This window comes from Ranitomeya variabilis, chromosome 5, assembly GCF_051348905.1.
Source record: "Ranitomeya variabilis isolate aRanVar5 chromosome 5, aRanVar5.hap1, whole genome shotgun sequence".
Classification (NCBI taxonomy): Eukaryota; Metazoa; Chordata; class Amphibia; order Anura; family Dendrobatidae; genus Ranitomeya; species Ranitomeya variabilis.
The window spans coordinates 320,220,694-320,237,114 of record NC_135236.1 but is presented as its reverse complement, the minus strand read 5'-3'; the positions used below and the strand labels follow the sequence as shown (position 1 = coordinate 320,237,114).

At 41.8% G+C, this 16,421-nt stretch overlaps 1 protein-coding gene across 2 annotated transcripts in view; it reads right to left on the bottom strand.

The window, feature by feature from the left end:
• SEMA3D (semaphorin 3D) overlaps nucleotides 1-16,421 on the bottom strand; it is a 312,494-nt gene that overhangs the window by 36,268 nt on the left and 259,805 nt on the right. For both annotated transcript variants that reach the window (XM_077264655.1, XM_077264654.1), the window contains exons 12-14: nucleotides 7,605-7,827; nucleotides 3,092-3,180; nucleotides 2,137-2,178 (exon numbers count right to left, since the gene is read on the bottom strand). In XM_077264655.1, the coding sequence (XP_077120770.1) occupies nucleotides 2,137-2,178; nucleotides 3,092-3,180; nucleotides 7,605-7,827 (354 nt within the window). The remainder of the gene's footprint in view (nucleotides 1-2,136; nucleotides 2,179-3,091; nucleotides 3,181-7,604; nucleotides 7,828-16,421) is intronic.

Here is a 16,421-nt window from a genome sequence, read left to right as displayed (position 1 = left end):
TGAACTCGAGCGTGGGAACTTTTCCAAGGCTCCAGTTCATGAGGACATCCAACAGAGGGCGCCTCACCGTGACTCAATGTAAGTACAGATCACCCAGCTTTCCTTTCAGCACCCGGGGTTTACAGGCACGAGCGAGTGCATTAGCACAGCTCCTGCCTGTAAAATGATTTAACCCCTTCAGATGGATTTACTTCGTGGGACGTGACAGATCAACAGAAGGTATGTATATTGTTGGTTTATTATTTTGCAGAGCGAGGGTCTTCTGGTGGATTGAGAGAGCAATAAAATATTAAAACAACCTGTGTGTTTATTTCATTAAAATACTTTTTAATAATGTGTGTGTTTTTTTAACCCTTTCATACAATTGGATTAATAATGGATAGGTGACATAATTGACGCATCTCCATTATTAATCTGGCTTAATGTCACCTTACAATAGCAAGGTGACATTAACATTTCATTACCCCATATCCCACCGCTACACAGGAGTGGGAAGAGAGTGGCCAAGTGCCAGAATAGGCGCATCTTCCAGATGTGCCTTTTCTGTGGTGGCTGGGGGCAGATGTTTGTAGCCGGGGGGGGGCCAATAACCATGGACCCTCTCCTGGCTATTAATATCTGCCCTCAGTCACTGGCTTTACCACTCTGGCGGAGAAAATTGCGCGGGAGCCCACGCCAATTTTTTCAGCCATTTAACCCTTTATTTTAGCAGCTACAGCACCCAAATGTTGCACATACACACTACTAACATTAATAGTGTGGAATATGCAAAAAAAAGGGGATATTAGATGGTTTACTGTATGTAAGCCATGTCTCATATCCTGTCGGGTTTGTGAAGGAGAAATGAAAAGCCGGCAATTGAATTACCAGCTTTTCACTAACACCGCTGCATATTTCTCGCAAGTCACACTGCTGGTCCGTGTGGAATCCGTATTTTTCTCGCCCCCATAGACTTTCATTGGCGATTTTTTTGCGCAATACGGTGACAAACGCAGCATGCTGCGATTTTCTACGGCCGTACAAGACCGTATATTACGGATGCGTAATATACGGCAGATATGAGCTGGGCCATAGAGATTCATTGGGCCGTGTGTAATGCGAATTTTACGGACGTAGTTTATGCGCTCATACGTCCGTAAAACTCGCTAGTGTGACGCCGGCCTAATAATGCAGAGAAGCCTAAAGACTTGTCCCCAGTGCTCAACGAGTCATTGGGAAAAATAAGCACTAAATAAAAGGCCCATATCTCTGGAACATTATGACAGATGTAAAAGGCAAAAAAAAAAGAATACTCAGGGAAGCAGTGAGAATAAAATAAGAGCAAGCACTGGCCACTTTTGATCTGATTGCAGGTTCCTGCTATAGAATAGAAAACTTAGTTGATTAAGTTGTTTGTTGTATATTTAAGGTAGAATATTATTAATAAAGTGTTTGATAATTAATATTAAGCTGATACATTTTAGAACAATGTTACTGGCTTATCCAAGTAGTTATTTTTTCGATACTAAGCCCAAGTTAAGCCATTACCATTGGCATAGAGGGGGATAGTTTGCTAACTGAAAGCACCAGTTTAACTAAACTACTAGACTATAATTGTAGAGCAGCAATCACAAGGTGTAATACTGCCACCTGCTGACAGTTCTGTAGCATTGCACATCAGGGCTGTGAAGTAAATCAGTTCAGGGTGATACATTGAAATACATTTCTTTTCTCTTTTTTTGCTTGTCAGCTCATGCTCAATGTGCCTCATTAATATTTGACATCATGTAAATATCTATATGTCATATTGTCAGCCACCATCTCTTTTATCTGTGTTGTACAGCCTTTCCTACCTTTCTGTGAATTGATCACATAACTATTGCTGACATTGTCTAGAGTCATTTGGCTACATTATAGCCTATATTGGCCAAAAGCACAGCTGCTCTATGTATGCCAATAGCATGGTGACTACAGGCCAAACCATACTGCACAAAAGAGGAAGGGCTGGATATGAGGCGATGACCTTAGGAACACGTGAGGCTCCTGATGCCATTATCCCTCGGAGAAATGACAGATGATATGGATAACAATTATCTATTTTTACATAAACTATTGACCAGCACATTGCACAGATAGCGATTTACACATCTCTCTTACCTGCTTAATGGATAGTTCAATGTTTGTAATTGGTGATGGTTTCTGGAAAAGAAGTAACAGTAGGTATCAGAACTGTCACTATATACTGCATGGCCAAAAGTGTTTGCACCCTTTAAATAGTTCCAGAAAATGAAGTATTTCTCCAGGAAAATTATTGCAATTACACGTTTTGTTATATACATGTTTATTTCCTTCATGGAACAACACAAAAAACTGATAAAAAAGGTAAATTGAACATCATTTCACACAAACCCCCTCAAAATGTGCTCTCCTGTGTTTTTGTTTATTCTTTTTTTTGGCTGGAGTGAAGTGATTCCAGGTGTTTTCAGCTGATTCATTAATTGCGACTTTTTGACAAGTTGGAAAATTCGGTGCAACTCTGCTCCTGTCCCCCCGATGTAGTTTTATGCATCTCTTTATTTAAAAGTCGCATGTTTGGTGACAATTTTCTTTTTTTAAACAATGCTCAAAAAGTAGCAAAATGGATAACGACAGGAAATAAAGCTATTTTTGACTATGCACCATGTATTTGGTGCAATAAACATCAGTGAATACCACAAGGTAAGTACTTTACCAAAAGAAAAGTGGCTTAAAAAAAATTAAATACGGGGCCTAAAAGTCAATAAAAATGGAATGCAAGAAAATAAATGTTTCTGGGTCAAATCAAAGTTTTTCCAATGTTTGATCTTTTGCTTACACTAAATAAACGATGATCATTTTGGGACTTCCCTCCTGGTCTGTTCTGCATCCTTCATTAACCCCATGTTAGCCCTTGTCACTCTCAGCTTCACAACTTCTGCTTCTTCCATAACACAGTGTGTTGTGTCCACAGAAATCTACCTGCCCATATAATGGGTTTCCTAGCCCTGTTTATCACTGTCCTCATCTACTGAAGTAGAATGGACTTTCTATTGACAGACAATTCTTCCTGAAGTGGATAATTTGTTTTCAATACCTTAAATATCTGCAGCTCTTCCAGCAGAACCTCTTCCATATTCCAGATACCTTTGGCGACGCTAATTACTTTGAGAATTGTCCCAACATCTAAAAGACAAGAAGAGTCAATCATTTACTTTCAATAGTTTCAGTCCTATGTTATTGTAATAACTTCACAGATTACTCACTGGCCATTGTTTTTTTTCCTTCCTTTCTTAAACAAGTCATAACTTTTGTTCTTTTCCATACAAGTTGTAGCATTGAATGACACCATTCATTTTACCATACAATGTACTAAAAATATAAATATAAATATACTAGCTGAAGAGCCCGGCGTTGCCTGGGCATAGTAAATATCTGTGGTTAGTTATAGCACCTCACTTCTCTTATTTTCCCATCACGCCTCTCATTTTCCCCATCACATCTTTCATTTTCCCCCTCACATCTCTCATTTTCTCCCTTACACCTCTCATTTTCCCCCTCACTCCTCTTATTTTCCCCCTCACTCCTCTCATTCCCCCCTAACACTTGTCATTTCGACCTCACATCTGTCATTTTCCGATCACTATTTTCCCTTACTCCTCTCATTTTGCACTCACACCTTTTCATTTTCACCTCACACCTCTCATTTTCACCTCAGTATATACATGTTTGTCATCTCCCTTATATATAGTATACACCTGTATGTCATCTCCTGTATATAGTATATACCTGTGTGTCATCTCCCCTGTATATAGTATATACCTGTATGTCATCTCCTCCTATATATAGTATATACCTGTATGTAATCTCCTGTATATAGTATATACCTGTGTGTCATCTCACCTATATATAGTATATATCTGTGTGTCATCTCCTCCTGTATATAGTATATACCTGTATGTCATCTCCTCCTATACATAGCATATACCTGTATGTCATCTCCTCATGAATATACTATATACCTGTAGGTAATCTGCTCCTGTATATAGTATATACCTGTGTGTCATCTCCTTCTGTATATAGTATATACCTGTATGTCATCTCCTGCTGTATGTAGTATGTACCTGTATGTCATCTCCTCCTCTATATAGTATATACCTGTGTGTCATCTCTCCTGTATATAGTATATATCTGTGTGTCATCTCCTCCTGCATATAGTATATACCTGTGTGTCATCTCCCCTGTAAATAGTATATACCTGTGTGTCATCTCCTCCTGTATATAGTATATATCTGTATGTCATCTCCTCCTGTATTAGACCTCGGTCACACGTTATTTGGTCAGTATTTTTACCTCAGTATTTGTAAGCTAAATTGGCAGCCTGATAAATCCCCAGCCAACAGTAAGCCCACCCCCTGGCAGTATATATTAGCTCACACATACACATAATAGACTGGTCATGTGACTGACAGCTGCCGGATTCCTATATGGTACATTTGTTGCTCTTGTAGTTTGTCAGCTTATTAATCAGATTTTTATTTTTGAAGGATAATACCAGACTTGTGTGTGTTTTAGGGCGAGTTTCGTGTGTCAAGTTGTGTGTGTTGAGTTGCGTGTGGCGACATGCATGTAGCGACTTTTGTGAGATGAGTTTTGTGTGGCGACATGCGTGTAGCAACTTTTTGTGTGTCGAGTTGCATGTGACAGGTTAGTGTAGCAAGTTGTGTGCAGCAAGTTTTGCGCATGGCGAGTTTTGCGCTTGGCGAGTTTTATGTGTGGTGCCTTTTGAGTATGTGCAAGTTTTGTGTGAGGCAACTTTTGCATGTGTTGCAACTTTTGTGCATGTGGCAATTTTTCCACGTGTGCAAGTTTTGCGTGGCGAGTTTTCCATGAGGTGATTTTTGCACGTGTGGCGAGTTTTGCATGTGGAGAGTTTTGCGCGTGGCGAGTTTTGAGCGGCGACTTTTGTGTTTCGACTTTTATGTGGCGAGGTTGGTGTATGTGTGGTGAAATGTGCGCTGAGGGTGGTATATGTGTTTGAGCACGTGGTAGTGTGTGGCGCATTTTGTGTGTGTGTTCATATCCCCGTGGTGGTGTGGTGATTATCCCATGTCGGGGCCCCACCTTAGCAACTGTACAGTATATACTCTTTGGTGCCATCGCTCTCATTCTTTAAGTCCCCCTTGTTCACATCTGGCAGCTGTTAATTTGCCTCCAACACTTTTCCTTTCTTTTTTTCCCCATTATGTAGATAGGGGCAAAATTGTTTGGTGAATTGGAAAGCGCGGGGTTAAAATTTCACCTCACAACATAGCTTTGACGCTCCCAGGGTCCAGACATGTGACTGTGCAAAATTTTGTGCCTGTAGCTGCGACGCCTCCAACACTTTTCCTTTCACTTTTTCCCCATTATGTAGATAGGGGCAAAATTGTTTGGTGAATTGGAAAGCGCGGGGTTAAAATTTCACCTCACAATATAGCCTATGACGCTCTCGGGGTCCAGACGTGTGACTGTGCAAAATTTTGTGGCTGTAGCTGCGACGGTTCAGATGCAAATCCCGGACATACATACACACATACACACATACATACACACATTCAGCTTTATATATTAGATTGCCGTTTTCTGAGACCCATAACCTTTTTTTTTTTCCAGATGATCTTTACTCAGGATTGCTACTTTGGTGATGAGATGATCTTTTCATTAATACCATTTTGGGACATAAATATTGTTTTTTATTCTATTTTGGGAGATGTGGAAAAGAAAAAAAGATGAATTCTGTCATTTTTATCTTTTTTTATTGCTTTATGCTTTAAATGGATGAGTTGCGTTATGAATATGGCAACCCATCGACATTCCATGATTGCCTCACAAAGGGGTTAATGGCCGCTCGAAACAGGACACACATAGTTCTGCGCCACTTTAAAAGTCACTGTTAGACTTTAAGGGGTTAATCAGCAAGCTCTGCTATCTTATGTTAGCGGTGAATGCCATCTGTATCACTCAGCTGGAACTTTCTAGTTATGGCACAGGCTCAGTTCCTGATCCTGCACCATCCACTCGCATTTGTTATGAACTCGTTAAAGCAAAAAATAATAATACACATTACAAAGAGAACTTACAGATTTTCAAGAATATCACTATGTCTAAAAATGTTTTTAAAGGGTTATTCCCATCTCCGGCTTGGATAGCCAAGATAGACAAGAGTCCGGTTGTCCAGGCACCGACACCGTAGAAATAAATAAGAGTTTTGGGAACAGCGTAGCAAAATGTACTGTACAATTTCTGCCCCTCCCGAGTTAAGACAATTCGAAAAAGGTTAGGAGTGGACAATGGACACATCTGTGTATGGATATTCAGTATGTACAGTATATTAATGAAAATTTTAATTTGAAGATCTGTTATTAGCCTGTGATGCTTACACAAATTTACTGTCAGAATCTGACAATTTCACAAAGAACGGAAGGTGATACAAGCTACTTCTTAACTCTTATGCAATTTGTCATCGATCTCTTCTGACTTGTTAACCAATTTTTCCCAGTCAGTATTAATATTCCCTTTGTCTTTAAGAAAAATGGGTTATTTAGTAGCTCCAGTATAAACTATATAATTTAGGAATCTCTACTTATTGCAAAAAAGGGTTATCCTCATTTTCATAAAGGGGTAATGTTGGAGAGACTGTAAAGGCATTCTGCAATTTACTGAATTTTACAAATTTCAGGCATTCTGGAGTTTTCTTTTGTTTACAGCTCACTGCCTTGGAGACTGACCACCACTACTAGACAGCAGAACATGAGCAGTCCTTACAAGCTCTTTTCTACTAAACTAGTAAGCACTATTTTGAAGCTGAAGGGCGCAGTTACCATGTAATCGTGGCCAGCTTGAATGAATGACTTACAAGCTGGATAGCAGTGATGCTCAGTGTCCTAGGCAACAAGCCAAACATGTTACTATATCAAGAACAACTGCAAATTTCAATAAGCAGCAAAATTAGATAGCACGGTGGTTCAGTCATTAGTGCTGGGGTCCTGGGTTCAAATCCCACCAAGGACAACATCTGTCAGAAGTTTGTATGTTCTCCCCGTGTTTGCGTGGGTTTCCTCCGGGTACGCTGGTTTGCTCCCACATTCCAAAGACATAGTGATAGTGATTATACATTGTGAGCCCCAATGGGGACAGCGATGATAATATCTGTAAAGCGCTGTGGAATATGATGGTGCTATATAAGTAAGAATAATGAAAAATTGCAAAACTGCTTCTTTTTACAATCACTATCTGGCAATATTCCTATATGACGATGTGAATTATCATTTAATAAGAGTTTGGCAGCGCTTAAAGTATTAATCAAAAGGAGTAGCCCTATACTATAGACGACAATCAGCATGAAAAGAGATCTGCAGACACTATTAAATCTCATTCTTTTACATGATATTGGGACTTGCTGGTGACTTTAATTAAAATTGTTTTCACTTAAAATTCTTATCAGATGTAATATACTAAACAACATATTACACATATATTTAGCTTCTAACACGTTACTATAGGAACCAATGCAATGATACAATAATAATAAAATAATACATTAAATAATATTGAAAGATGCAATTTACCTGTCCCGAGAAACATGACATCATACTGGCCGTCTTCTGCTATCACATGGTCAACCGCGATCTGAGTTAGCTTGTAGTCCACATTCAGTCTGGTGAACACAGGTTTACCATGCAGAGGGTACACCGACTTATACATAAGCGGGTGGTTCTTTACAAAACTAATAACATCATCTGGGAAGTCTTTGGTTGATTTTATCATTGGGTCATAAGTGTTGCTTGGGCACTGAAACAAAATGTAAACTTGTAAAAAAAGTGGTATCTGGCAGAAAATCAATATATATTATAATCTGCTATTAATAATATTAATAAGAGTGAACATATTTGACTTAAAAAGCAACAGTCTACAAAGCAGCATGCCTATTTACTAAGGCAAATGAAAATCACAGCAAACTAGGAATGCAGGCTTTTATCTAGATCATAGCCCCATTTAGTGTTCACTGAACATATTGCAGACATTAGACTTGTGGTAAAAAAGTATACACTTCACAGCTAGAGGAGCTAAACCTTTCCTCATGTACTCAAATATCCCGATAAAGGACAGATGTATTAATTACTTCACATAATACATTTAGAAGGGAAACAGTCCTGTTTTCTATGTAAAAGACAGGCAGCTCAATGTACATTAATTGCATATTCCTATGATTTACTTAAAAGTCACAGAATTCTTAATTCTAGCATTTTTTTGGAATTAGGTCTTTCTTGTCTGATTAAGCACTTTCATTCTGACATGCCATAGTACACTGCACTCTGTTGCATTTCATTCATTTCTGCTGTAAACATCACTCATAACCATGCACTATGCTTTCTGATATGGCAAGTGCTGGGTGATATGATATCAGCACATTGTGAAAAGTGCAATGAATCATTAGGGTCTATCACTCATGATAAAATAGCTAAAATATGGACATGTAAAGCAATGCAATATTTACAGGTATTTTGAAGTAATATGTGGATTTGCTGAATCACTGTAGATATATTGTCTAACATATGTTCTGATTTATTTTTGTTGCTGTTTAGGACACATATAAAACTAGCGTGTAATGTACAGTGGGTACGGAAAGAATTCAAACCCCTTTAAATTTTTCAGCCTTTGTACATTAATAAGAAAAAAAATGAACTTTTTTGAATTTACCAAATGGCTGCAGTGAAACACTCTGCACCCCATCTTGACTGAAGAAAAACAGAAATATAGAAATTTTTGTAAACTTATTAAAAAAGAAAAACTGAAATATCACATGGTCATAAGTATTCAGACCCTTTGCTCAGACACTCATATATAAATCACATCCTGTCCATTTCCTTGTGATCCACCTTGAGATGGTTCTCCTTCATTGGAGGCCAGCTGTGTTTAACTAAACTGATAGAACTTGATTTGGAAAGGCACACACCTGCCTATATAAGACCTCACAGCTCACAGTGCATGTCAGACCAAATGAGAATCATGAGGTTAAAGGAACTGGCCAAGGAGCTCAGAGACAGAATTGTGGCAAGGCACAGATCTGGCCAACGTTACAACAGAATTTCTGCAATACTCAAGGTTCCTAAGAGCTCAATGGCATCCACAATCCTTAAAAGGAAGAAGTTCGGGACCACCAGAAGTCTTCCTAGACCTGGCCATCCAGACAAACTGAGCAATCATGGGAGAAGAGCCTTGGTGAGAGAGGTAAAGAAGAACCCCAAGATCACTGTGGCTGAGCTCCAGAGATGCAGTAAGGAGATGGGAGGAAGTTCCACAAAGTCAACTATCACTGCAGCCCTCCACCAGTTGAGCCTTTATGGCAGAATGGCCTGATGGAAGCCTCTCCTCAGTGCAAGACATATTTGCTCTAAAATTTCCTGGTAGATGGCTGAGCTGACTTTGGTCTTGATAAAACACAGTGGACCTACACCAGCAGATGACATGGCTCCCGAAACCATCACTGATTGTGGAAACTTCACACTAGACCTTGTATTGTCGGTCTCTCCACTCTTCCTCCAGACTCTGGGAACTTGACTTCCAAGGTCTAGTGTGAAGTGTCCATGATCAGTGATGGTTTGGGGAGCCATGTCATCTGCTGGTGTAGGTCCACTGTGTTTTATCAAGATCAAAGTCAGTGCAGCCATCTACCTGGAAATTTTACAGCACTTCATGCTTTCCTCTGCCGAAAAACTTATTGAAGATGGAACTTTCATTCTCCATCAGGACATATGTTATGATCTGGTGGCCTAAGAGCAGCATGAGACGTACTCTGCAGAAGGTGGTACCTGTACTGACCGCAGACCCTGAACTTAACACCGCAACTAGAAGTAGCCGTGGAATGTACCTAGCACTCCCTGGACATCTCGACACAGCCGGAGGACTAATTACCCCTAAAGATAGAAAAGGGAAAACTATCTTGCCTCAGAGAAAATTCCCAAAGGATAGGCAGCCCCCCACAAATATTGACTGTGAGAGGAGAGGGAAAAAACATACACAGACTGAAATCAGAATTTAGCAAAGGAGGCCACTTCTAGCTAAATAGAAAGGATAGGACAGAGTACTATGCGGTCAGAATTAAAACACTAGAAAATATCCACCACAGAAAATACAAAAACTCCACAGCTAACTAAAGATATGGAGGGTATATGTGCATCTCCAGAGATACCAGCTTGGCTAAACAAATCCTTATACAGACCAAGCTGGACAAGACAAAAAACATGGAAAAGAACTGAACAATAAGGCCACAGCATGTGGACAGCAAAAAATCAAGGCCAGAACTTATCTTTGTTGAAAAGAACTGCAAAGCAGGAGAGACCAGGCAGAGGTGTGAATCCTCCAGGAACAATGGACAACTGGCACTGACTAAAGGGTGAAGCAAGACTAAATAGCCCAGTCAAAATTGCCAAAAGTGAACACACCTGATAAATGCTGCGATTCAGAGACAGCAGCGCTACCACTTACAACCACCGGAGGGGGCCCAAGAGCAGAATTCACAACAGTACCCCCCCTTGAGGAGGGGTCACCGAACCCTCACCAGAGCCCCCAGGCCGATCCGGACGAGCCAAATAAAAGGCACGAACCAAATCATCAGCATGAACATCGGAGGCAACAACCCACGAATTATCCTCCTGGCCATAACCCTTCCATTTGACAAGATACTGAAGCCTCCGCCTCAAAAAACGAGAATCCAAAATCTTCTCAACCACATACTCCAACTCCCCTTCAATCAACACCGGGGCAGGAGGATCAACAGAGGAACAACGGGCACCACATATTTCCGCAACAAAGATCTATGAAAAACATTATGGATGGAAAAAGAGGCTGGAAGGGCCAAACGAAAAGACACTGGATTGATAATCTCAGAAATCCTATAAGGGCCAATAAACCGAGGCTTAAACTTAGGGGAAGAAACCTTCATAGGGACATGACGGGAAGACAACCAGACCAAATCCCCAACCCGAAGCCGGGAACCAACACACCGACGACGGTTAGCAAAACGCTGAGCCCCCTCCTGAGACAACACCAAATTGTCAACATGAGCCCAAATTTGCTGCAACCTGTCAACCACAGAGTCCACCCCAGGACAATCAGAAGGCTCAACCTGCCCTGAAGAAAAACGAGGGTGAAAACCAGAGTTACAAAAGAAGGGTGAAACCAAGGTAGCAGAACTAGCCCGATTATTAAGGGCAAACTCGGCCAATGGCAAGAAAGCCACCCAATCATCCTGATCAGCAGACACAAAGCATCTCAAATAAGTTTCCAAAGTCTGATTAGTTCGCTCAGTTTGGCCATTTGTCTGAGGATGAAACATGGAAGAAAAAGACAAATCAATGCCCAGCCTAGCACAAAAGGCCCGCCAAAACCTAGAAACAAACTGGGAACCTCAATGTTCTCCGGAATGCCATGCAAACGAACCACATGCTGAAAAAACAACGGAACCAAATCAGAAGAGGAAGGCAACTTAGGCAAAGGTACCAAATGAACCATCTTAGAAAACCGGTCACAAACCACCCAGATAACTGACATCCTCTGGGAAACCGGAAGATCCGAAATAAAATCCATAGAAATATGCGTCCAAGGCCTCTCAGGGACCGGCAAAGGCAAAAGCAACCCACTAGCGTGGGAACAGCAAGGCTTGGCCCGCGCACAAGTCCCACAGGACTGCACAAAAGAACGCACATCCCGTGACAAAGAAGGCCACCAAAAGGACCTACCAACCAAATCTCTGGTACCAAAAATCCCAGGATGACCGGCTAACACAGAACAATGAACCTCCGAAATCACTTTACTAGTCCATCTGTCAGGAACAAACAATTTCCCCACTGGACAGCGGTCAGGTTTATCAGCCTGAAATTTCTGAAGAACCCGTCGCAAATCAGGGGAGATGGCAGAAAGAATCACCCCTTCCTTCAGAATACCGACCGGCTCAAGGACCCCAGGAGAATCAGGCAAAAAGCTCCTAGAGAGGGCATCAGCCTTAACATTCTTAGAACCCGGAAGATACGAGACCACAAAATCAAAACGGAAGAAAAACAGGGACCATCGGGCCTCTCTAGGATTCAGCCGTTTGGCAGACTCGAGATAAATCAGATTCTTATGATCGGTCAAGACCACAATACGGTGCTTGGCCCCCTCGAGCCAATGTCGCCACTCCTCAAATGCCCACTTCACAGCCAACAACTCACGATTGCTGACATCATAATTGCGTTCCGCAGGCGAAAACTTTCGAGAAAAGAAGGCACACGGTTTCATCAAGGAACCATCAGAATTCCTCTGAGACAAAACGGCCCCTGCCCCAATCTCAGAAGCGTCAACCTCAACCTGAAAAGGAAGAGAAACATCCGGCTGACGCAACACAGGGGCAGAAGTAAATCGGCGTTTAAGCTCCTGAAAGGCAGAAACAGCCGCAGAGGACCAATTCGTCACATTAGCGCCTTTCTTCGTCAAATCGGTCAGGGGTTTAACCACACTGGAGAAGTTGGCAATGAAACGGCGATAAAAATTAGCAAAGCCCAAAAATTTCTGAAGGCTCTTCATGGATGTGGGCTGGATCCAATCATGAATAGCCTGAACCTTAACCGGATCCATTTCTATAGATGAGGGAGAAAAAATGAAGCCCAAAAAAGAAATCTTCTGTACTCCAAAGAGGCACTTAGACCCCTTCACAAACAAGGCATTATCACGAAGGATCTGAAATACAATCCTGACTTGTTTTACATGAGACTCCCAATCATCTGAAAAAATCAAAATATCATCCAAATATACAATCATGAATTTATCAAGATAATTCCGAAATATATCATGCATGAAGGACTGAAACACAGATGGAGCATTAGAGAGTCCGAGTGGCATCACAAGGTATTCAAAATGGCCTTCGGGCGTATTAAACGCAGTTTTCCATTCGTCACCCTGCTTAATACGAACAAGATTATATGCCCCTTGAAGGTCAATCTTAGTAAACCAACTAGCCCCCTTAATCCTAGCAAACAGATCAGAAAGCAAAGGCAAAGGGTATTGGAATTTGACCGTGATCTTATTCAAGAGGCGATAATCAATACAGGGTCTCAAGGAGCCATCTTTTTTGGCAACAAAAAAAACCTGCTCCCAATGGTGAAGAAGATGGCCGAATATGCCCCTTCTCCAAGGACTCCTTAACATAGCTCCGCATGGCGGTATGTTCTGGCACAGACAGGTTGAAAAGTCGGCCCTTAGGGAACTTACAGCCTGGAATCAAGTCAATAGCACAATCACAGTCCCTATGCGGTGGAAGGGAACTGGACTTGGGCTCATTGAATACATCCTGGAAATCTGACAAAAACACAGGAATTTCAGAAGAGGGGGAGGAGGCAATTGACATCACAGGAACGTCACCATGAACCCCCTGACAACCCCAACTAGTCACAGACATAGATTTCCAATCTAATACTGGATTATGCACCTGTAACCATGGGAAACCCAGCACAATAGCATCATGCAAATTATGCAACACCAGAAAACGACAATCTTCCTGATGGGCTGGCGCCATGCACATGGTCAGCTGTGTCCAAAACTGAGGTTTATTTTTAGCCAACGGTGTAGCATCAATGCCCCTCAAAGGAATAGGACTCTGCAAAGGCTGCAAGGGGAAACCACAACGTCTGGCAAATTCTAAGTCCATTAAGTTTAGAGCGGCGCCTGAATCCACAAATGCCATGACAGAAAATGACGATAATGAGCAGATCAGGGTCACAGATAACAGAAATTTAGGTTGTACAATACTGATGGTAACAGAACTAGCGATTCTCTTGGTACGCTTAGGGCAATCAGAAATAACATGCGCAGAATCGCCGCAGTAAAAACACAACCTATTCTGACGTTTGAATCCTTGTCGTTCTGCTCTAGACACAATCCTATCACACTGCATAGGCTCAGGACTCCGCTCGGAAGACAATGCCATAGTGTGCACAACTCTGCGCCCGCGCAAGCGCCGGTCAATCTGAATGGCCAGAGACATAGAATCACTCAGACCAGCAGGCGTGGGGAACCCCACCATAACATCTTTAACGGATTCAGAAAGACCCTTTCTGAAGATTGCCGCCAAGGCATCCTCATTCCATTTAGTCAGTACAGACCATTTTCTAAACTTCTGGCAATATGATTCTGCCGCTTCTTGACCCTGAAACAGGACCAACAAGGTCTTCTCAGCATGATCCACTGAATTAGGTTCGTCATACAATAACCCAAGCGCTTGAAAAAAGGTGTCTACAATAAGCAACGCCGGATTCCCAGGTTCCAGGGCAAATGCCCAATCCTGGGGGTCACCACGCAGCAGAGATATAATAATTTTAACCTGCTGGATGGGATCACCAGAGGAACGGGGCTTCAGAGCAAAAAACAGTTTACAGTTATTTTTAAAGCTCAGAAATTTGGACCTATCCCCAAAAAACAAATCAGGAGTTGGAATTCTAGGCTCTAAAACTGGAGTCTGAACGATATAATCGGAAATACCCTGTACTCTAGCAGCAAGTTGATCCACACGAGAAGCCAATCCCTGAACATCCATACCAGCGCCGAACTCCTGAGCCACCCAGAGGTAAAGAGGGAAGAGAAAAAAAAAACACAACAGACTACAGAAAAAAAATGGCTCAGCACTTTCCTTCCCTTCTTTTGAGATGCGGTTAACTCATTGTTGGCCAGTTGTACTGTTATGATCTGGTGGCCTAAGAGCAGCATGAGACGTACTCTGGAGAAGGTGGTACCTGTACTGACCGCAGACCCTGAACTTAACACCGCAACTAGAAGTAGCCGTGGAATGTACCTAGCACTCCCTGGACATCTCGACACAGCCGGAGGACTAATTACCCCTAAAGATAGAAAAGGGAAAACTGTCTTGCCTCAGAGAAAATTCCCAAAGGATAGGCAGCCCCCCACAAATATTGACTGTGAGAGGAGAGGGAAAAAACATACACAGACTGAAATCAGAATTTAGCAAAGGAGGCCGCTTCTAGCTAATTAGAAAGGAAAGGACAGAGTACTATGCGGTCAGTATTAAAACACTAGAAAATATCCACCACAGAAAATACAAAAACTCCACAGCTAACTAAAGATATGGAGGGTATATCTGCATCTCCAGAGATACCAGCTTGGCTAAACAAATCCTTATACAGACCAAGCTGGACAAGACAAAAAACATGGAAAAGAACTGAACAATAAGGCCACAGCATGTGGACAGCAAAAAATCAAGGCCAGAACTTATCTTTGTTGAAAAGAACTGCAAAGCAGGAGAGACCAGGCAGAGATGTGAATCCTCCAGGAACAATGGACAACTGGCACTGACTAAAGGGTGAAGCAAGACTAAATAGCCCAGTCAAAATTGCCAAAAGTGAACACACCTGATAAATGCTGCGATTCAGAGACAGCAGCGCTACCACTTACAACCACCAGAGGGAGCCCAAGAGCAGAATTCACAACAGACTTGGCACCTGTCCACACATCCAAAAGTACCTGTTAGAATCTGTTTTGTTTTGGCCATCTGCCATCTTGTTGTGGTTTTCTGGCTGCTGTTTTTTTCCCCTGGTGCTAGGTTGTCTTAGGTCAGGTTATTGTATCACCCTTTATTACCCAGCACCTGCCTCCCATTCCTTGCTGGACAACAGTGTTAATCCGCTAGAGTTCTGGCTAGGTGCTTTGACAGCTTTCTGTGTTTGATATTTTGCAGTTCTGGGATCTCTGGTTCTGTTATATTTTGTTTCTGTTTTCAGTTTGTTTCTGCAGCTTTCTCTATGTTTCCTATTAGGAGGTGACCTGTTTTTAGTACCCAGTCCTTAGATCTTTTAGGGACCTCCTTCCCCTTATCCATAGGACTTCGCTGAGTTTAGACTAGGATCGTCGGTTGGTCTATTCGCAAGGAAAGGGTCGCCAACTCCATCTTAGTGTTTCAACCTAGTCTTAGTGCAGGGTCAGCTGTCCCCCTGATCTCCTAGTTCTGTGCTGCAGTTTCGAACAGTTTGTCCAGCCACACATATAAAAAAAAGAAAAATTCCTGGATTCTTTCAATATGTGCAGCGTCCAGGAACTTGCTCAATGCTTGCAAGGGTTAACTATGGAAGTAACCAACCTTAAACAGCATGTGAGTAATTGCTCTGGAGCAAGCCCTGAAGAACCTAAGGTAGGATTACCTGAGTTTTTTTCTGGTAAACGGCAGGAATTTTTTACGTATAAGAATGCATGTTTACTATATTTTTGGCTTAGACCCAGATCCTCATGGAGTGAATTACAGCATGTGGGGATTATTATGTCTTTATTGCGAAGTGAACCCCAAATTTGGGCGTTTTCATTACATCCTGAAGATCCTTGTTGGACACCAGTAGAAGCATTTT